Below are 23169 nucleotides of genomic sequence, written 5' to 3'. Positions count from 1 at the left end.
TGAAGTGCTGTTCATATTGACCTAGATTGCTTCTGAAAAAAAGCTGGAGACGAAGTTCCTCTCACCAAGCAAAGCCACGGAAAATTGGTCACCTCCTTTTTTCAGAAGCACAATAATGCAATGGGATTTTCAGTTCTGGATATCCCAAGAGAGAATCATCAATATCCCTCCTTATTTTTATTAGCTTAGAATGCACCCTACAAACAATGCTTTAAAAGGATGTTTAAACGTATGCCTAAACCGGGTGTGGTGGCTCACATCTATAACCCCAGCACTTTGGGAAGCAGAGGCAGGAGGTTGGCTTGAGTCCAGGAGTTTGGGACCAGCCTGGGCAACTAACATAGAGAGACCCCCCCATGTCTACAAAAAATTAAAAAAAAAAAAACTACCTGGGCATGGTGGCATATGCCTGTAATTCCAGATACTAAGGAGACTGAGGTGGTAGGATTGCTTGAGTCCAGAAGTCTGAGGTTATAATCAGCTAGTCGAGCTACTGCACTCCAGCTTGGGCACAAAGCAAGACCATGTCTCTAACAACAATAACAACAAAACCAAAAAACAAACACACAAAGTATGCCCATATTTTTAAGTTCTGGAAAGGAGAGGATAAATGATCATACTACCTAACTTGAATCCCCAAATGATTTCCTAATTCTCTTCCCAAATAGTAATACTACTACTACTAATATAATGAGTTTTTATTATATGCCCCTTTATAAGTGTTTTCCCATTTAATACTTCCAACAACCCTGTGAGGTCTTGTTCTACTTATTTGATCAGCGAGAAACGGAGGCGCGGATGTCACCAACTTTGCTCAAGGTCACACAAGGGTGGACCCCTAAGCCTACTTCTTAATCTCGACCACTGTGGCATTCCATCCTTTCTCCATCGTTTCAACGTACACCACTCATTTCTTGGACTCTCTCCTGCAACCAAAGATAAACAAAAGTTATACATCACTAAAGAGGAAAAGAAACTGCTGGGGAGACTACTGAGCAGGCCGATTTGAGAAGTATTTGGGAAGGGCAGCCTTTCTGCGGTACTGGAATCTTTTCTGTACGCCACCTCGCCGGGACAGAAGTCACTCCACCCGCACCCCGGGCGACCTCCGGAGGCCGCAGCTACCCCCGGGCTGCAAATTCCGAGAGGTGGCCGCCGCGCCCACGCCCCCGCGGGCGCCAGGACGCAGGGCACGTCCACGCCCGGCGGGGATCCTTATCTCCCGGCCCCGGAGTAGGTCCGCAGGCTTCCAGGCTCTGCGAGGAACTTGAGGCCGGGGCAGATGACTGGGTCCAGCATTCTCTGCTGGAAGGACAGTTGAAAAGCTAGAGGGATCGCTTTTTTGGTTGAAGACCTGAACCCACACTAGCCCCATGGCTTCTCTCTCGCCTGTAGTTTCCCGTGTCCTAAATAGTTGGTCTCAAAGTTTAAGGATGCGGGAGTGTGTGCGGGCGCGTGTGACCCGCACAGGGATCCCAGTTGCGGGACCAAGGGACCGGAGGATCCCACCGTCCCTCTCCCCCGGGTCGCAGAGACCCTGGCAGACTCCGCGCCAGGACCCGAACCCGCGAGCGCAGGACAGGCGGGGAGGCGGCGAGCGCCCCGGGGAGGGTCTCAGGGGTTTCAGTGGGACCTGCGGCAGGGGACGGCGAACCAGCTGGGCTGGGTGACCGACAGCCTGGCCAGCCACTGGCCGAGGGCGGTTAGGAGGCTTAGGGCCGGCGCGAGTGCGTGCGCGTGTGCGTGAGTGTGAGCGCCAGGGTGAGTGTGGCAGCCTCCCCAACCCCCACCTGTTTGAAATGTTTTTCAAATGCCAAAGCCATATTGCCCGGGTTTCAAAAGTTGCAAACAGTTGGAGTAAAACACGTGCGCGGCCCCCCAGTCCCAAAGGAATCCGCGGAGTCCAGGGCACTGAAAGAAAAGGAGGGAGGAGAGGGGTTCAGGAAGGTTTGGGGGGAGTTGGCTTCTCCCGGCAGGTCGGTTTTAGGACCCATCGGGAAGCACGTTGGAATCTCTCCCTTTGGGGAGGAGGGGAGGGGTGGGCCGGCCGGCTGGCGACCGCGGGGCGCATGCGCGCGCGTCTCCTGTCGCCGGCCGCTGCGCTCCGCGGCGCGGAATAGAATGAACTGTAACAAAACAACCCGAGCCTTTGTATCTGCTTAAAGGGGCCGCGGGCACTTACCTCTCGTCCAGCTCCCCCCCAGCCCCGCCACCGCGTCTTCAGGGCTCCCGGCAACTGGCTGGAAGGGCTTCCTTCACCCTCAGAACAGCCCGCCCGCGAGGAGAGGCGAGCTGGGCGGGAGGCAAAGAGGAGGCACCGCATTTGTAAAAGGCAAGAGAGAAAGGAAGGAAGGAAAAAAAAATAACCCGAGCGGCGCAGAGTGGACTCTGGTCCGGGAGAGCACGGGCGGGCGCTGGAACGTGGACCCAGAGGCACCGGAATGCAAACAAAGCTCGCGGGCGCCTGTGCGGGGCTCGCGGGGAAGCCCAGAAAGTTTGTTTTATGATGGCTTGAGTGCGCGAGCGTGTGCAGGGGAGCGAGGCTGCCAAGTTTCTCTCTCCTGTTTTGTGATTTGGGGAGAGATGTTTCTCCCATGAACCAGCGGAGGCTTGGGGGCTCGTGCTGTGGGGGGCACCTGTCTCTCGTTTTATTTTATTTTTTTTGGAGGAGGGGTGTAACTCATCATGTCCAAAGTGATCCAGAAGAAGAACCACTGGACTAGCAGGGTTCACGAATGCACCGTGAAGCGGGGACCGCAGGGCGAGCTGGGGGTGACGGTGCTGGGAGGCGCGGAGCATGGGGAGTTTCCGTACGTCGGAGCGGTGGCGGCGGCCGAGGCAGCGGGGCTTCCCCGCGGTGGCGAGGGCCCGAGGCTGGGCGAAGGGGAGCTGCTTCTGGAGGTGCAGGGGGTCCGGGTGTCCGGCTTGCCCCGCTATGACGTGCTGGGGGTCATCGACAGCTGCAAGGAGGCCGTCACCTTCAAAGTCGTCAGACAAGGTAAGGCGGGGCGCGCCTTTGGGGGGCGCCCCGAGAAAAGGAGGGCAGTCTGTGGGCTGCCCCTCATTCTCGATTTCCCGCTTCCCTCCTCGGAGCACAGTGGAGAGAAGTTGAGGCCGTGCGCCTTGTGGTGGCGGTGAAATACACAAAGTTGTTGCGAGGTTGTGTGGTTGTCTGCCCACCTGCGTTTTGAAGAGGGGGCTGGGTTTGCGCAAGGTAGCTAGGGGACGTTTCCCAGGCCTGGCTGGCCAACCTGTTATCTCCGCCACCAAGTGCAGTGCAGTCTCGCCTGCACCCGAGGGAGAGTTGGGGAACTGAGTCAGGGACATGGTGGACGCTGTCCTGGCTCCTTGGGGGAGGGATGCAGCTGGCGTTCTTTGGCCACGACTCAAAGTATACAGAAAGAGAGGGTCTGTAGTTTATTGGACCTCCCCCATCAGAAAATCTGCTTCACCTCGCGACCCCACCAGGTGAGCTAGGACACGACTGCCTGGCTGTTCCTGAGCCCGCCGCCAAAAGAGCCTGCATTCACCCCTCAGCGAGATGACGCATGTGTCTCCACCGTGTGGCCCAGCCATAGACTTGGGAGGGGGAGAGGGGGAGGGGGTGTTTGCTTTTAGCTCGAATCGGGTCCAAGTTTACCCTGCCACCACCACCATCATCGTCATTATTGATGATGAAAATGAAGGTAGTATTCATTGTTGGCTTACTACATGCCGGGCTCTGTGTAAAATACTTTACTTGCGCTATCTCACTCCGATACACAACAGTTCTATGAACGAGTTGTTCTTATATACCCCATATTAGAGATAAGGAAACTGGGATTGACATTGGTTAAGTGACTTGCGCAAGGTCACACAGTTGCCAAAACCGAGGGTTTGAGCTCTTATTGCAGAGCCTTAAGTACGGAGGAGGAAGGAGTGGGGGGATGACCCTACAGGATTGGAGGGGCTGATTCCTGAGGAGGGAGTGGAAGCAAATTCCTCTCTCAAAAATCTGTAGAGGCCTTTTAAAAGATGCATTTGGTGGCTGCTAGTGATGTAGGTCCCTTACATCTCACTTTGGTACCGACAAGTGACTGTCCCCATGTCAACCCAATGGAGAACAACTGAGGTCCTTAAAGGGCTCCCTTGTGCAGTCAGGTGCCATGACGCAGGTTCTACCTAGTGGAAGCACCAAAGGAGGTAGTGAAGTTGAACGTGGTGAAAAGTTCCCATGTGTTTCCATAAGGACAGGCAGCAGCTGGAGGAATGTGTCAAAGGAAGGGCTGGGCTGAGCTGGTCCTCTCTTGGAAACAGGCGTGTTCCAGATGAAATGGAGGAGGGGTCAGGGGGACTAGCCTGGCCTTTTAGCAGCTTTGGGAGCTGAGGAGCTGACACTTAGCTATGGAAAGCTCCTTGCATTTATGACTTCATTCTCTACCTGGATACCTCCTCCAAGAAGCCCTCCAGAATCCTGCTAGGATGAACAAATTCTTCCTCCTTTTGGTTCCTTTAATGTCTATCTTATGGTTTTTTACTTACTGTGAACTCGGAGTTAGGTCCTCATTTCCATACAAGGTAGTGAGCTCATTAAAGGGAGAGATTGTGCCTCATTCCTGGCATATCTCTCCAGGTTTTGCTTGAGATTCAAAACCTTTCCTGGCCTGACAATGTGTCTTCCTCACACTGGCTTTCCTGTGGGTATTGCATAACCTAACACATGGAAAGTGCACCCAACAGTGCCTGTACATAGTAAGTGCTCCATAAAGATTAGCTATTTATGCTTGAATTGATTTTGAGCAGCTATTTATTTCTGAAACTAGTTTTTAGTGTCAGGAACCTGGATAATTATGACTTGACAGATCTGTAGAGAAAATACTGTGTGAAGGCATATGATGGGAGCAGCTGCAGGTGTCAGTTGAGGATCATTTTGGAGAAAGGGTGGAGGAAGGACAGGCAAGGGTACCTGCCCAACTACTGGGATGTCTCAGAGTGTCTAACGGGTCCTGAATAGGGGCTGGTTTGCAGTGTTTGCAGTGTGCAAGATGCTGCCTGGGCTTGTGTCTCTTCCTTCCAGTACTTGCCAAATATCTGGGAGGTGATGTCCCAGGGCTCTCATCATGGAGTTTAAGAAGGCTTGGTGAGATAATCAAGTGGGTTTGGAATCAGACACCTCTGAGTTCAAAGGAAACTGTAGTGTCTTGAAGTGTTAGCTCTCTTCACCCTGTGTGCACAAATTGTTCACGGCAGGGGTGAGTGTGTGTGTATGTTTGTGTGTGTGTGTATGTATGTATGTATGTGAATCTACTTGTAATGGGATAGAATGACTGGGAAACCTGAATGGCCTGGAATTCATTACAATCTGAAAGTGACTATTTCATGTAATAATTACACAGGCACAGTTGGATCTTCTGACGTCTTCATTACCAGTAAAGATGGCCCTAGAAACCATTTCACCAGTTTTCTGCTCCCTCTTCCATGTTGAGAATATGATTTACACTGTATGATAGAATTGCTCTTAATGTGTCTTCATTACTATGGCTTTTAAAATCATATCAAGTAGGCGCATATTTGGTATATGGTAAAGAAAAATACTACTTTTGTGTTGTTTGCATCCCAAGTTAGCCACTCCCAGGGACGCAGGTCACTCTGGATACTGTCTACATGGTGGGAGAAAATTCTGCTGTTTCTACTTCATGGCAGTTCTCTGGAAAGATACATGGACCAAAACTGTCTGCAGCAGGACTGGATTGTGCAGGAGTCAAACTCAGTGGTTCTGCCAGGTTGGAGTTGGTTCATTTTAAATGGAGAAGGCAGTCCTTTGTCATAAAATGCCTTTACAAAGTTATATATAATTATGTGTATTCAGGTATCATTTACCTATAGTAAAATGCTTATCTTAGGTATATAATTTGATGAGTTTTAAGAAATGTATGCCCTCAGGTTAATCACTCAAATCAAGATAGAGAACATTTTCATTACCCCAGAAATTTTTCTCATGTTCCTGTCCATTTAATTTCCCCCTCCTCCTGCACCATAGATTTACCATAGGATAGTTTTGTCTTAAACTTCATAAAAATGAACTAATGCAGTATATACTCTTTTGTGTTTTGCTTTTGTTATTCAACAAAATATTTTGGAGGTTTCATGTTGTTGCATGTATAGTTCATTTGGTTCTTTTTTTTATTGTTTAGTAGTATTCCATTGTGTACACATACCAGTTTGTCCTTTTGCTTGTTATGGACATTTGGAGTATTTACCATTTTTTACTATTATGAATAAAGCTGTTATTAATGTTTTAGTTGCTCTACATCTCTGCCAATCTTTGATTTTGTTTGTCTTTTGAATTTTAGTGGTTCTAGTTTATGCTTGGGAAAAGTGATACAGGATATAGGATGTCACTAGTATTTATTAAGATCTTGCCTTAGAATATAACAGGCGCTTTGCTAAGCTGATGCTTTGTGGGCATTCTCTTTTTCAATCCTTACAACTGGACTCAGATGTTAGAAGCTGAGGTTCAGAGAATTTGGATAACTTTTCCAGGGATAGTGGCAGAAGTAGAGCTGCAATTCAGCTGTGTCTGATTCCAAAGCCTGTGCTCCCAATTCTTGGGACGGTAGGTCTCCAAGTGAGGTCCTCAGACCAGTGGCATTAGTATTACCTGGGAACTGGGTAAAAATCCAGATTCCTGGGCCTCACCTTAGTTCTACCAATTCAGAACCTTTGTGGGGGATAGGGTTGGGATTGGGTGGGATAACATCCATGGGGTGTTTTAATAAACCCTCAAGGGATTCTGATGCTCACTCAGTTTTAAGAACTACTGTACTAGGATATAGACCAAAATTGAGAAGATGACATCAGATGACGCACGTGACCTGGGTTCTAGAATAAGCTCTGCCAGTCACATTCTTAGAGCCTAAATTATGCCAAAAATAAGTGGGTGCGCCTCTTCAGGTTATTTGTGCTCATGAAATCCTGTGTTTCCATGAATCACCCAGACTCTAAAGGTTTAAAATGGTATGATTGTAGTTTCCCAAAGTGGTGTATTACCGGTCATGCTTACATATTTTTGCAGGTGAATTTTGTGGGTTTTCAAATTACCCAGGAACTATAACTATCCCTCTACTTTTTTTGTGTGTGTGGCAGTATGGGGATAATAAAAGAGATACAATTTAAAAGCCAAATCAAACTACCACCAGACCCTTCCCCTCACTGTATTGAGGGAAATTGTAATCACATATTGTTGAATATAGTTCTTTGTGTGGTTTTTTGTTTTGGTGTTGTTTTGATTCATTGGAATTTATGACAATAACTCTCATTTTAAAACACAGGGCCTTGTCTTTCAGAGTTGTTTGGTTTCTCATGAGTCTCTGGGCTTTTTTCTTTCTCCTCAGTGACCTCCTTCTGGTGTGCTGCTAAATGCTTAACAACCAGTTCTGGTAGTGGGTAGACCCTGATTTATAGCATAGCTGGAGTTGGGAAGAGACGCATATACTTGCCATTCCCAAGCCAATGTGAGCGGGCCCCCGCACACCACTGACCACATATAAGGTAGTGCCCTTGCGGTGGCTCACCTGTAATTCCAGCACCTTGGGAGGCCAAGGTGGGTGGATCACTTGAGCTCAGGAGTTTAAGACCAGCCTGGGCAACATGGCGAAGTCTCTACCAAAAAATACATAAACTAGCTGGGCGTGGTGGCGAACTTCTGTAGTCCCAGCTACTCGGGAGGCAGAGTGGGAGAATCGCTTGAGATCTGGAGGCAGAGGTTGCAGTGAGCCAAGATCGTACCACTGCACTCCAGTCTGGGTGACAGAGTGAGACCTCCATCTCACACACACATACAAAAGATAGCTCCCTGAGTAAAGTGCCATTCCCTCACCCTGTTCGGTACCTTCATAACCTCGACACCATCTCATATTATCTTCTTTTTTTTTTTTTTGAGATGGAGTTTCCCTCTGTGGCCCAGGCTGGGCTGCGTGCAGTGATGCGATCTCGGCTAACTGCAACCTTCACCTCCCTGGTTCAAGCAATTCTGGTTCCTCAGCCTCCCGAGTAGCTGGGATTATAGGCACGTACCACCATGCCTGGCTAATTTTTTGTATTTTAGTGCAGACGGGGTTTGGCCATGTTGCCCAGGCTGGTCTCTTGAGCTCAGGCAATCCGCCAACCTTGGCCTCCCAAAGTGTTAGGATTACAGGTGTGAGCCACCGCACCGGGCCCTGTTTCTTCTTTATTGTCTGTTTCTCCTCCCATGAGAATAGAAGTTCCATGAAAACAAGAAGCTTATCTCTCTTGTTCACCACTGTATTTCTCAGTGCCTAAAAAAAGACCCAGCAAATAATAGGTGCTCACTAAAATTGGTTGGATGCGTGAATGATTATTCCATTGTTTTAGAAGGTAAGTGCAACTAGGCCACTTGCAACATCTTTCCTCCCTTTCTCTCAATTTGTCTTTTACTTCTTGTTTAGGATCCAGAGGTCTTCACTTTCTCATCACCAGATCTTCCAGTTAGCTGGCTTTCTGTGTCTGATAATTTATACTGGGCTATAAATGACTGACAAGGATTAATGAATCCTATTCAAGTCTTTCTGCCTGTTGAATCTAACCGAAGTTTAACAAGTGAGCCTCTAAACGTGAAATTTCAGATGTTCAGCAGGCAGGATGATGAGGACTTTTTTTGTTGTTGATGTGGGACCTGTGTCATCATCCCTAAAAATTACTCTTTCCCGCCGTTTTCTTGCAGTGTTGTCCCTGTGTACTATTTTTTTTTTTTTTGGCTAATAGCAAATCAGATCTTTGCTGCAGAACACAATCCAATTTTAGCCCTCTCACTCTTAAATTGTACTTTGTGTTTACGTCTTTTTTTTTTAACTTAAACTTTCAAAAATCAATCTGTTTTTGTTCTTGGTGCCAAAAGAGCACTCTTGGAGGGATATTTTTAGGTTACACTGTGGAACACTGCACAGCTTTTACAAAAAATGAAGCAAGGACAGACAACCCAACTTGTCCATTGTTTCCAGTGGGCACCCCTTGCCATTGGCTGTGTTATTTAAAAATAGATTAACTTGACCTTCTGTGGCGATGGCATACAGTTGGCTCGCCGTGTTTCTTGGCATTCGTTACCCAGCTGGTTTTAGATGGCAGAACTGATGATATCCACCAAGGGGAATTAAGTGGTTTATAAGAGAAAACATTCTGACATCTCCTTACCACAAGGGTTTACGTGAAGGATGTTGCTTTGTAAACGAGGGTTATTTAATGCAAAACACCACTCTCAGTGTTAGTGGCCCTTTCCTTGAGTTTGTATATACATGTAACAGGATATACTGATTTTGTGTACACTGAGAATAAAGACTGTCAAATTCATTAAGGGCTGACATTCACATCCAAAAAAAGTAGGTTACTGCATGCTTGCCTGTGTTTTTGCAGCTCATATGTGAGATCGGTAACCTTGAAAAATCCCTAGTACACACCGGTACACTGCTAGACTGCACCCCTGTGGAGGTCGGCATCGATATAGTATTTCTTATGAACTCATTTTGTTGCTTCCACGGATGTCAATGATTGGCCTATCATATTGACTCTGCTTTCTAGTAAAGTGACCTATGGAGGGTCTAATGTGTTCTGGATGTCAACTTTTCTGAAGGCATGTAGCAAAATTAGAAAATGTAATTTGGGGCCGGGCGCGGTGGCTCAAGCCTGTAATCCCAGCACTTTGGGAGGCTGAGACGGGCGGATCACGAGGTTAGGAGATCGAGACCATCCTGGCTAACACGGTGAAACCCCGTCTCTACTAAAAAAATACAAAAACTAGCCCGGCGAGGTTGCGGGCGCCTGTAGTCCCAGATACTCCGGAGGCTGAGGCAGGAGAATGGCGGGAACCCGGGAGGCGGAGCTTGCAGTTAGCTGAGATCCGGCCACTGCACTCCAGCCTGGGCGACAGAGCGAGACTCCGTCTCAAAAAAAAAAAAAAAAGAAAATGTAATTTGGACAGTGTCTTTTTATGATTAAATAGTAATCTTCTCTTTTTATGGCTTAGTAATTACATAATGGAATAATCCATTATTTATCCTTTCTGTAGTCTCTGTATCCGAGTGAAAGCCAAAGTCCTTATAGTGACTTCCAAGGCCGCCCGTGACCTGCCCTATGGATTTTACTTCTGTCTGTCTGTCCTGCCTGCTGGTGCCCACCTAATCATCTTACAGGCTTGCTATCTCTTGAGCTTCAAGTCTTTCTCAAATGTCACCTGCCCAGTGAGGCCTCTTGTGAGCACATTATTGAAAACCATACCTCCACTGCCACGTGTCATTCCCTGTTCCCCTTCTTTCAGCTTTGTTTTACTCCATAGTATGTAGATCACTTCACCATAAGTAAATTTCTTATTTTACCTTCTTCTCTAGAATGTAAGCTGTGAGATGGCAGGAATGTTGTCTTATTTTCCCACGGTAGCCCTAGTAGCAAAAACAGCGCATGGTGCCTAGTACTTGCTTGGGTATTTGTTAAATGTTTATGGTCAAATTTAGAACTAGAATAAATCTCTCCTGAGGTCTGTTACCTCTGAAAATGTAAATATATAGAAGTGTCTGAAAATTTAGGTGATTCATGATGGATCACATTAAAGTTGGTAAGAATTTAACATTTACAGTCAATGGCTGGGGCTAAAATAGAGCTTAGCTGATTGATCCAGGAATATTCTTAAAGACGGTGAACATTGCTGGCCTGCTTCAGTTGGTCTTAATATTATGGGTTTATAAGCAAGAACATGTGGGTCCTTGGTCTCTTGTCAAGAAGGGGAGGGAATAGTCCAATTTTAGGTTTCCCTGCGTGGAAGAGGTCCTTGACTTTAAAATTAGTTGAGTGCCCTGATTTTCAGAGGTTACTTTGATTTGGGAAATGACGGTAACAAGGGTTACCAGGTGGTTGATGCAAACAGGAGAGCTGAGGCTACTAGAGTCACCATGATGATCTTGTCGATTTGGGGACAGGTCTGTGCACAGCATCCCTTACTTAGCCAAGTCATTGTCCCCAGTCCACTTGCAGTCCTGTGTGCCCCCCACCAACATGAATCCCTAGCAGCCAACTCTAGATCAGAATTTGAATGCACAGGGCTTATCTGGGAGGTGCTCCTAGGAAGCTCCAGTAGGGGAAGGAAGAAGTGAGACCAGTGATTCAAGGAGGCCAATGGAGGTGCTTTAAAGAGCAGGTCAGCACTGTGTGTCTAAGGCAGCCCCATGCTGAGTATGTCAGGGAACTTTGCAGACTCTCTCACCTCTAAACAGACTGAGAGGTTCTTCTGGCTGTGTGTATAGACTTTTTCTGTTACCATCTCCAGTGTCATGAGAATGAGTTACATAAGAGAAGTACATTCTCATGGCTAAGGCATCAACCCCGTTACTGCGGACAGAGGCATTTGTGTGTCCCTTTAATGGGCCACAGTTATGCTTCTTACAATAAGGCTAATCTTTTAGTCCATTATGAGACAAGACTCGAGGCTCTCTTTATGGACAGGGACATGATGGTGCAATTAAAAGGCGATCATGCCCTGATTGTAAGCCATGTTTCAAAATTACTGCTATATATAGTGTCAACAGGACCATAGTACCGCTCATAAAATGATCCACAAATAGCAATTTACTGATGTCTCATGGAGTCAGATTTTGGACACAAGATTGGCTTGGGTGAAGAGGCAGACTTTACACTTTACTAGCTGGGTGTTCTGGGGCAAGATACTGAACCTCTTTGAGCCAGGTTTCCCCCTCTGAAAATGGAGATAATAATGATATCTACTTTCTAGGGTTGATGGAAAAGTAGAAAGTAAACCATATGACACAGGGCTTGGCACATAGTGAGTGCTCAATAAATGTTGGCTTCTGTAATTGTTTGAATGTTCCCCATTTGAAAGCTCTTAGGAGAGAAGAAAGACTCTCTTGAGAGATGGAGATAGCAGTGCACAGTTCTCTGGAGAGCTTTTCAAGTCTAGAAAAAAAAACAACACTCTTTTTTTCTGCTTGATTCAGATGCTGTCTTTTTGAAAGGCTGAGACTGGATTAGTTCAGACAAGTAGGAAGGAAGCCTCTGGACCTCACGGAGGTTTGAGCTGCCTGAGCTTCTCCCACATTGTCCCTGTTGATGAATTGCTTTTAATGATTGTCCACAGGTTGCAGGTTGTGGTAGTGTGGAGGGAGGGCGAGTTCTTGGGTGTTCCAGGCAGGCTTTTTCCGTCAATGATGATTCTTGAGAATGGGACTCTGTGGTCCTCTCATCTTCCTGGTACGACGTCTGGGCTCCTACATCAGGAATGGCTGGGCAAGCAGTGGAGCTTAGTGGTCATAAGGGTTTGGAGTCAGACCGCCCGGGTTCAAATCCAGGCCCTCCCACTTCCCCGCTGAGAGACCAGGGACAGGTTAGCCTCCCAGAACATCAGTTCTCCCAGTTGAAAATGAGACTGTTATCTGTGTCATAAGGTGGTTGTAAGGATTAAATGAGATAATGTATGTAAAACTTGTAGTATCCTGCGTGGCTCTTAAGTGGTGCTCATTGAAATGCCTACCTACTAGCAGCTGTGATCTTTTCTTTTCTTGATCTCAGCTCACTGCAATACCCGCCTCCTGGGCTCAAGTGATCCTCCTACCTCAGCCTCCTGAGTGGCTGGGACTACAGGCGTGCACCCATCACACCTGGCTATTTGTTTGTTTGTATAGATGGGGTTTCACTACATTGCTCACGCTGGTCTCGAGCTCCTGGGCTCAAGCGATCTGCCTGCATTGGCCTCCCAAAGTGCTGGGATTACAGGCGTGAGCCATCGTGCCTGACCAGCTGTGATATTTTCAGCTGAGAAATGGAGGTATGTCAGTGAGTGCCTCTGAATCAGTGGTTCTCAGCTGGGGGCAAGTTTGCGCCCCAGGGGACCTTTGGCAACATCTGGAGCTATTTTTGGTTGTCACAATTAAGGAGAGGCTTGGTTCTGGCATCTAGGGAGGGACGCTCTCTAGGGACGCTGCTGAACACCCCACAATGTACACAACAGCCCACAAGGGAGAATTTTCCAACTCAAAAGTCAGTAAGGCTGAGGTTGAGAAAGCCCCTCTATAGGCATGACTCCATGCTTGATTCTGGGAATCTGAGTTAGGAGGAATATGCTAGTGATTGTAACTATTATTTATTGTTCCTCTGATGTATCACTTAAACCCAGCTTAAGGGTTTGCCTGGGTAGATGCGCTTATTCTCATTTCATCTGTAAGAAAATTAGCTTGAGAGGTCAGGTTCTCCTGGTTCCCTGACTGCTGACCTAGATGAGATTCAAACTCAGGTCAACCTGATTCCAATAATCTTACTCTAGGTTTCCACGTTAGAAATGTCTTGACAGCAGGGGCGTGGTGGTTCACGCCTGTAGTCCCAGCTACTAGGGAGGGAGGCTGCGGTGGGAGGATTGCTTAAGCCAAGGAGTTTGAGGCTGCAGTGAGCTATGATGGCACCACTGCACTCCACCCTGGGTGACAGAGAAAGACCCTCTCTTTTTTTTAAAAAAAGAAGATTAAAAAAAAAAAAAGAAAAAAAGAAAGAAATGTGTCTACCCCATAGCCTGGAGCCCCCATGTCAATGTAGAGACACCGGTCTTAGGCTGGACCTTTTGCTGCCAGAGAGACAGTACAACATGTCTGGTGACCTCACAGAAAATAGTCTTACAAATGAAAAATGGGTTCCCAAAGTGTTTCCTGCCAAAAAACAGTGTGTTGCTCTATATTTCCAAGCAATTCTGCTTAATTGCCGCCATCTCCTGTTCTCTCTGATCAGCCTCACCAACGCTGTCCATTCTTTCCTCCCGTGTGCCCTCTATCCTCCATGCACTTCATTATTTCAAAGACTCACAATGGTGCCTTGTAACTCTAGTTTTACCCAACTGTCTTCCATACTAGATTATGTGTTTCTTGAAGGCAACATCCTTGTTTTATGGATCTTTGTAATCTCTGCCCTCCGTGGGTACTCAGGAATATCTGTTGAATTCTTTTTGAGGGTAATGAGTAGGCAAAATTAAAAAAAAATTGTCTAAGATCTTGTTGGCTTGAAAATCCGTGTCTTATTTTTAAGGCATATTAAATATACTTAGCCATATGTCTGACTTTTCCGTGATGATTTAAGATGGTTGTCTGCCAGTTGTTGTAGCATTTTGAACTATAGAGAAAAATATTGAATTAATTATGTTGAAGGTCTTAGAGGGCCTTTATTCTGGCCAGATGTGTGCATCTGCTTGCGCCTGTTGCTTATGTAATGTGGCCGTGGAAGGTACCACCCTGGCCTGGTTTAAATAGTATTTTACCACCTGGATTCTTGGCCAAGCGTTCGAATTTACATCTGATAGGGAGAGCATGTTCATTTCCTCCTCCATCTATCAGCCTGTTTAAGTCTGTGTGAGTTGGTTAAGAATTCAAAACTCAAGATCAAGTTGTTAAAAAAAGAACTTTCTCCGGTATTGCAGCATGTGTTTTTTTTTTTTTTTTTTTTAATTTTATTTTATAAAAAGCGTAGGCATCTAGATTTTGGTTTCTAATCTTTTAAAAACTTAAATAGTATCGTGACCTTATATGACTATCAATCACTATCTAAAATTGGTCTGTGATTCCACAGCTTATGTATTTTCCTGGTGAAATTTAAATTTTATCTCATTTAAACAATGTATATAATACAGAAATATGTTAATATGGCAGAAACATATGTCTGCATTGCCCATAATCCCACCCCAGAGAAATACATGTGTTAACACTATTTTTATCCAGATGTACACACACACATACACACACACACACACACACACACAAACATATACTTTTGAAGATGGGGGGCTTTTTCTTATGAAAATAAGACTGTACAGTACATGCTGTTTGGGTGGGGAGTTTTCTTTGTGCCTAACAGCATATCATGGCTTTTTTTTTTTTTTTTGGAGACAGAGCCTTATTTCTCTGTCTCCTAGGCTGGAGTGTAGTGGCACGGTCTTGGCTCACCTCTGTCTCCTGAGCTCAAGCGATCTTCCCGTCCCAGCCTACTGACTAGCTGGGATCACAGGTCGGTGCTACCGTGCCCAGATAATTAATTTTTGTATTTTTTTTTTTTTGGGTAGAGGCAGGGTTTCACTCTCTTGCCCAGGCTGGTCTCAGAATCCTAGGCTCAAGCAATCCACCCACCTTGACTTCCCGAAGTGCTGAGATTACAGGCGTGGGCCACCGTGCCTGGCCAATCATGGACTTTAAAAAAATACTACATGTAGATCAAGTTGACTATTTCAGTGACTGCAGCATTTATTTTTGGTTACTTTATAATATAATAAGCCATACTTTGAGGATGGACATTTAGAGTGTTTTCAGTTCTCTTTAACATATTGATGACTATCCTCATACATACATTATAGCGAACATCTTCGGGTATTTTCTTTGGATAGTTATCTAGAAATAAAGCTGTTGGCTCACATGAATTATTTCTTTTTAAGACTTTTGGTATCCATCATCATTTTACGGCCCCCTTCAGCCCCCCAAGAATATATTAACTTATATCCCTGCTGGCTGTATATTGAGAGTCCTGCAGTTTTTCACTTTTCTCGCTTGTAAAGATAATACCTTCTACTGGAATTGTTTATCTATGGTGGTCATCGCAAGTCAGATACTGACTAGTAAGTTTTTTTTTTTGTTTGTTTGTTTGAGATGGAGTCTCACTCTTGTTGCCCAGGCTGGAGTGCAGTGGTACGATCTCAGCTCACTGCAACCTCCACCTCCTGGCTTCAGCCTCCCGAGTAGCTGGGATTACAGGCATGTGCCACCACACCCAGCTAATTTTGTATTTTTAGTAGAGACGGGGTTTCACCATGTTGGCCAGGCTGGTCTCGATCTCCCAACCTCAGGTGATCCGCCTGCCTTGGCCTCCCAAAGTGCTGGGATTACACATCTGGGATTACCTGGAAGGGCTTATCTTGTTCAATGGGAAAAGCTGCCGTTTTGCTTTGGCCTGTTGCTGCCATGTAGGAACATTGGCCCAGTGTTTGTAGTCTAGATTTTTCAGGTTTTCAAGAGAACCCAGAAGTCTGTTTTTTTTTTTTTTTTTTTTTTTAAATGAACTTTGTTAGTTTTAAAGTGCTAGTTCAAAGTTTTCTTTTTTTAAAAAAAGGGTGAACCAAACAAAACACATCTGGGAGCCATATTTGGTCCTCAGATGACAAGCTTGCAATGCCTTGTTTATATATTTGTCTCTCACTTGGTTTCTCTCATACTTCATCTCTTCAAAAGCAGTAGTTGCATTACTCTTCTCTGTGTTCTGAGGGCCCAGGATACTGACCATCTCACAAAAAGGGTCAAAAAATGTGTGTTGAAATGAATAGTACATTCTGGAAGTGGTCTGTTTTGGCACTATAGTCCATGTAGGTTTATTTGAGGCCCAGCTGGTGACAGCTTTCCAATTCAAATTATGAAGAGCTGGGGAGAGAGTATATTTTGACAGCTGATCATAATTCTTGGAATATTTTGTCCCAGAGCCCTAGTCTGCCGTGTCTTAGAACTGAGTGCAGTCACATCTTGAAATTGATGTTCACATGAATTTCAGTTCTTAAACAGGAATAGAATCTGTTCTCTGCCCTGAAGTGATTTTATTGTGAAATGTGTAGCCTTACCAACAAGAATGAATGAAGTTTATGTATACCATCTAGGGAAGTTTTAAATTTGGCAGGAAAGTTCCTAATCATACAACTTGTTTGGACTTTCTATATAGATGAATTGGGACCCTAACCTTTACCCCAGGAGTAGACACTGTCAGAACATGATTAACCTCTAAGACGGGTAGGCATCTGTTTTTCAGTGCCAGCATTACATGGTAGAATTTGTTTTTTCTGTTATTTTGCAAACCAGTGCAGCCCTTCTTGCTTTCCTGCTTGCATAATAGATTGTTCTGCATTGCATAATTCATGTCGGGCACCAGGTTTGCTGCACTAGGATAAGGAAAGGTATTCAGGTAATTCAGATGAGAAATTTAGTCAGTGCATTTTTTTTTTTCTATCAAGGAGCCAAGAAAGGTCCTCTATTAAATTAAAACTATAAAATTGTCAGCAAAAGTCCAATGCAAGGTTAAAATCTTACTTCGTTTGGATTTGTATTGTGTGTCTTTTCTCTCCTTCTCTAGTCCCCTTTCCCCCTCCATTCCCATATCAGAATGGAACATTCCAATAGACTATCTAGGAATTCAAATTTTACACAGGATATTCTATATGTAATACAGAACTTCTGACGTGAGATGCAACTTAGGAGAGTTTTCAAGTTTAGACTACTGTATGCCCCGATCCACTTCCTTCATTGTGGTCACTGCTTTTGGAGCACCCAGAAGCCCCCTAGCTTGGCGTGAAGTTTGACTTCTGTCTGCTACTATAAAATGCTCAAGGATAATGTGGCACAAAAAGCTTATATTCCATGGTGTTTCAGGCTGGGTGATCCCAGGTTCAATTTCTGTGCTTTGGTCTTTGTTAAAAAGTCTAGCCGTGTCAGAGTGCACATGCACAGTTACGTACTTCCACAGTGTTTATGAAACCTGTTTTATTTCAGTTAAGATTGGCAGAGCACTCTAGCTGACCCTAAGTGAACTCTAGGTGCATATGTGATAAATGCGTATTGCTATATGCCACTGAGGTTTCATGATGGTTTATTATGTGGCATTATAATGGCAATAGGTAACAGAGACAATGAGATTCCATGTTCAAATGGCTGACACGTGTCCAAAAGCTATGGGTTAATTTGGGACTTTGAATCTTGAGTTTAGGCAAAGATGGAAAAAAACCCCAGTAATTGTTCATTCCAGTGTAAGGACAGCAGATGAGACTGTTACCGTTTCGGATACCTACATCCAAGGAAATGCCCTGGCTTCTGCCTATGTGAATCTACGAGCCACATTTATTAATCCCATACATTTATTTTTCTTTTAAAATTAAAAATTGAAAACTTTTGAAGACACAAAGTGTTACCTCAATATTGATGTATTATACGCATATCATTATTTATAAGGGAAAAATTGGGAAAATAGGATGCCCAGCAAAGGAAAAATTCATGTAGCTGTTGCCTATTTATGTCTCTTCAACTCCGTGGGAAAATACTGCCATACGGAAGAAAGGCCCTGGCTTTCTTAAGCAATGTGAATTTGTTTCTGTGACATTTTAGCTAAAAATGTAAGCTCAAGATATTCTGTGTGAAATAAATTATCCCAAAGAAAGATAATTGTGAGAAGAAGCCATTAATGGGAATAAGATAGCTGGTTGTAATGATTGGAGGCTTTTTTTTGGTGGAAGGAGCTTATCCATGGGGTTTAATAAAACATGGTGAGTCACCCTGTTGCCTGAATTCCAGAGGGGAAAGAGACATTCGGGAAAAGGCTGCATGGGAAATTTGCCGTCCTGTGCACCTGTTACCAGGCACTTACATTCACCTGATAGCTGCTAACAGATTGCAGGCACAGCTTCTTGAAGAAAATCATCAACTTTGAACAGTACCCCACACATTGGATTTGGGTGAACGGAAAGTATATCAGAATTACTTGGGAGAATTTTCAAGTTATGGTCACCGGGGCATGGCTTTATTAGTGATTCTGACTCATGGCTCCCTGCTCAGCACAGTCCTGATACTCCAACTCCAAAGAGTAGTCCACAGAACAGCCACTTACATAGAATCAGGCAGGGATGTTTGTTAAACATGGGGATTACTAGACCCCAGCCCAGACCTATGGGTTTAGAATCCTGGGGGTGTGGGCTCTGAGAATCCACAGTGTTCAAAGGTGCTCTGGCTGAATGTGGCAAGTTCTCCGTGTGATGCTCCAGGCTCTAAAATATTGGCCATTTCAATTCCAGTTATCTAATAAGTGATGGTAGCAGACCCCACTATACACTCGAATGAACTGATTTTGGGAGGTGGTCAAGAATAGAATGACAAATGGAGTTATTTGAGCTGCAAGTTATTCAAGGGGGCAAATGCTAGGTGTGTGCATGTGTATTTGTGGAAGGTCATTTTCTTGTTTCAGGGTCTTAGCATCAGTCTTGCAATTTAGAGGGAACTTTTCCTCTGTACCACACTTGTCCTTTTTTTTTTTTTTTTGAGACGGAGTCTTGCTCTATGGCCCAGGCTGGACTGCAGTGGCCGGATCTCAGCTCACTGCAAGCTCCACCTCCTGGGTTCACGCCATTCTCCTGCCTCAGCCTCCCAAGTAGCTGGGACTACAGGTGCCCGCCACCTCGCCCGGCTAGTTTTTTGTATTTTTTAGTAGAGACAGAGTTTCACCGTGTTAGCCAGGGTGGTCTCAATCTCCTGACCTCGTGATCCGCCCGTCTTGGCCTCCCAAAGTGCTGGGATTACAGGCTTGAGCCACCGCGCCCGGCCCACACTTGCCCTTTTAAGGCAGAAAGGGAACTCCGGTGGAAAGACAGCATTGACCAATAGAACTTTTTGTGATGATGGAATATTCTGTATCTACACTGTGCAATATTTTATTCCCTAGCCACATGTGGCAATTGTGTACCTGTAATGTGACTGAGGAACTGAATTTTACATTGTATTGACACACAATTTAAATTAAAATCTATCTGCGTGTGGCTAGTGTCTACCATATTGAATGGCACAGAAGACAGTGCCACCACAAATAGTGAGGACAGTTATACACCTTTGGTGTCACATCCAGCTGCTCCAAGACAAGGTTGGAGTGATACTTTGGATTGATGCTTCTTAACTTTGAAAGCTTGGGGTAGATCATGTTTTAGTGTCCTTTGGCCTTTTTCTTTTTAATCAGTACATTTAATGATGACATTTTTCTTAAGGAAGCTCAGCATATGGTAGTGTGCTAATTGTCCCAGGTGAAGTAGGTTAGGGGTAATGTTTTCTCCTGTTGACTGCTCTGTCTCCAGCACCTGTAATGAGGGAATATAATGGATGGCTGAAAAGTGATTTCAACTTGAGTATTTTATGCAGGGTGGGAGACTCTGTTACCCCGAGGTTATATAGTTAAACTGTTGTATCACTTGATGCTTTTGGTTATAATTAATTTAAAAAATGCAACTCAAATGGCTTAGGTAGCTAAGGAGATGAACTGATGCATGTAACTTAGAATTTCAGAAGGATGGAGCTTCAGGTATGGCTCAGTTGGGGTATGGGTCCAGTTTCTCCGTAATTTGCTTCAGAGCTGCCGTTAGTCTGTATTCACTACCTGTGAAGATACAACCTACAGGTGTGTAATGGACAGCCTTGATTCTCTCAGAGCTGCTGTTTTCACTGTCCTCCTGTCTTGAGCCTCAAGATGGCTCTTCTTTTTGAGATAGAGCCTCACTCTGTCACCCAGGCTGGAGTGTAATGATGTGATCTTGGCTCACTGCAACCTCCAGGTTCAAGCGATTCTCCTACCTCTGCTTCCCAAGTAGCTGGGATTATAGGCATGCACCACCATGCCCGGCTAATTTTTGTATTTTTAGCAGAGATGGAGTTTCATCTCTATTCACCATGTTGGCTAGACTGGTCTCAAACTGAGCTCAAGTGCTCTGCCTGCCTCGGCCTTGCAAAGTGCTGGAATTATAGGTGTGAGTCACTGCGCCCCGCCAAGATGGCTTTTATTTGCAGATGGATAACAGTGTCAGACAGGGGTGATATGCCTTGTTACTCACAGCCAGGGATAGAGAGACCCAGAGGAATGTCATGTACTGTGTGCTGAATGCCTTAGTTCTGCAATCCCTAATCACTGATGCTTATGCAAATTGGTGCCCACTCGCAGTAACGGGTGGGATCAGTCCTTATCTGGGCCTTTTGACTTGCACAGGGAGCAAAACATGGTTCCCTAAGGAAGAGGGAGGTGCTGTTGAGAGAAGCCATGGAATAGATACCAGGTCAAGTAATCAACTGACCCCACTTCTGACAGCTGCCTCCAATGGGATGGTGGATTTAGAGAGAGGTCAAATTGGACAGGTGCCATGGGAAATTTAATTGCAATTGAGTATAGATGAGGCAAGAGTGGGCTCCTTGGATATGAGTTTTAACTTGACCTGATGAGTTAAAAAATACAGCTCCCATTTATTGGTCCTTTGTCACCTGAGCTCTTGTCAAACTCTCCACAGACACTATCTTATTATTTTTTTGCAACAACTTTGCAAGTGGATAAAATTTAACCCATTCTAGTGATGAAGAAACCAAGTCTTAGAGAGGTGAAGTAATTTGCTTTAACTTCACAACTAGTAAACTGCCATTCTAATCTGGTTCTAATTCCAGAGCCTGTGCTGTTAAATAGTATTCAAGACCAGCAGTTTTCAACTGAGGTCATGTTGCCTTTCCAGGGAACATTTGGCAATGTCTGAAGACAGTTTTGATTGTTACATCTGGGAAGTGCCACTGGTATATAGAGGGGTAGGGGTCAGGGTACTGTAAACATCCTGTAATGCACCAGACAGCCCACTGCCAACAGTTATCTGGCCCAAATGCTGGTAGCAGCAAGATTGGGAAACCCTGCCTTCTAGTTCTGACAGAACTCCCCATAGGTTCACTCACTATCTCCTGAGCTCACTTTATTTTATTCTTAGCTCTCATCACCATCTGAAGTTAGCCTGCCTATCATCTGTTCCAGTGGAGTGTAATCACTTGAGAGCAGGAAGCTGATCCATAATCCATATATTCTACTCTGCTTATGGCCAGGCAGTACCTGGCAGCTGAGCAGCATAAACATTTGTGGAATGAATGAGTGAGTGAATGAACCAATCAAGATGGCATCCTTCTTGGGGTGGGTAGGTGCCTTCCAATTGGATATGGCTCAGGGAAGATATGAGAATTAACCGGAAGCCTTGAACAGTGCTGGGGAACAATGGAGACACACTGTGGCTTCCCAAAGGGAAGAGCAAGAGGTGATCAGACAACCAGTTCTCATTCTTGCAAAACTCGACAAGCAATGACTTGAAAGAGGAGAATAGGAGGTAAGTAATGAGACCAAGCCATACTGTGCTGAGTGAGGCAATAGTCAGAACTCAAGTGACTGATTAAGACCCTGAGCACTCAGAATTCAGAAGGCTGCAAAGAGGGTCACCAGTCCATCGGTGACCACCAAAGGCTGTACCAGGTCCACCTGGAACCTCGCTACAAGGGGCGGTGATCATGATCCACGTGAGGCAAGATAGCTTAGTGGTTACAGTGGTCATTGCTGTATTTTCTATTCCATCACTGCCCCTTACCAGCTGTGTGACCTTGATCACTTGCTTAACCTCTCTATGCCTCAGTTTCTGCATCTATATATAAAAAAAAAGCCTGGCTCTTTGTTCCTGGCTGGAGGCCACTTAGCCTAGTACTTAAGAATTTTGGAATCTCAGGGTTTAACTCCTGGCACTGAATACTCTGGTTGGAAGGTAGAGAATGGGATGTCACCTCTGGGGGACTAGAGCATGGCCAAATGCTATTAACCAGGCAGTCAGTCTTTGGAGGAAAATAGTCTGCTTTTACATCCCCTGGTGGTAGCAGAAAGTTACATGTGTGAAGATATGCAGGGGCTGCTCATGTGTGTGTTGGGGTGAGGGTGTAGTGGAGGTTTAAAGGTGTTTTGTTCTAGCAAGGCTTGTAAAAGTAAACAACATTAAATGGGCATGTGCAGACACACACCCCCTCCCCACACCAAAGTGTCCTTCCTTATCTTTGTCTCCTGGTTGTGTATGCATGAAGCACAACCAGCAAAAAGTGTGGACCCCATCTCTGACCAAGATCAAAGGAGGAAAAATAAATGAGTCCAAGACAAAGCAATTTACAGATATTAATTCCCAAAGAAGAGTAAAGATGTTTGCCTTTTCTCTCAGCGTGTTGGTTCTCGGCATTCTCATTGTTTGACTACTCTAATGTCAAACATTCCTCCTTTTTCCTCCTCCTTCCTTGTGTTTACCTAAGAGTCCTTTCTTTTCAAAGTTGGGATGGCTTCCAGCTCTCACCTGCCCACTCTGTCCTGTCACCTGGCTGTTGGGCTTCATGTATGAGAGTGAAAACCGAGGAGAGTAGAGTCATACAGATGATGACAACAATAGCAGAGCTTGATTTGGTGCCTCTCTGCTCAGGCTTTGCACTGAGGGCCACACGTGCACCATCCTTCATCCTCAGCACGTGCCATGAAGTGTGGGCACCATCCTCCCCAGTTTAGCAGTCAGAACCCTGAGCCTTGGAAGTTGTTACT

General features: G+C 45.2%; 1 protein-coding gene across 20 annotated transcripts in view; it reads left to right on the top strand.

The window, feature by feature from the left end:
* The first annotated feature begins 2049 nt into the window (after window positions 1–2049).
* Window positions 2050–23169, top strand: part of MAGI1 (membrane associated guanylate kinase, WW and PDZ domain containing 1) — a 691563-nt gene continuing 670443 nt past the window's right edge. For all 20 annotated transcript variants that reach the window (XM_033210363.1, XM_033210366.1, XM_033210365.1 and 17 more), the window contains exon 1: window positions 2050–2998. In XM_033210363.1, the coding sequence (XP_033066254.1) occupies window positions 2686–2998 (313 nt within the window). In that variant the 5' untranslated portion in view covers window positions 2050–2685. The remainder of the gene's footprint in view (window positions 2999–23169) is intronic.

This window comes from Trachypithecus francoisi, unplaced genomic scaffold (genome assembly GCF_009764315.1).
Source record: "Trachypithecus francoisi isolate TF-2019V2 unplaced genomic scaffold, Tfra_2.0 Lachesis_group0, whole genome shotgun sequence".
NCBI classification, from domain to species: Eukaryota; Metazoa; Chordata; class Mammalia; order Primates; family Cercopithecidae; genus Trachypithecus; species Trachypithecus francoisi.
The sequence above is the reverse complement of the archived record's forward strand: the minus strand, read 5'-3'. Positions and strand labels throughout refer to the sequence as shown.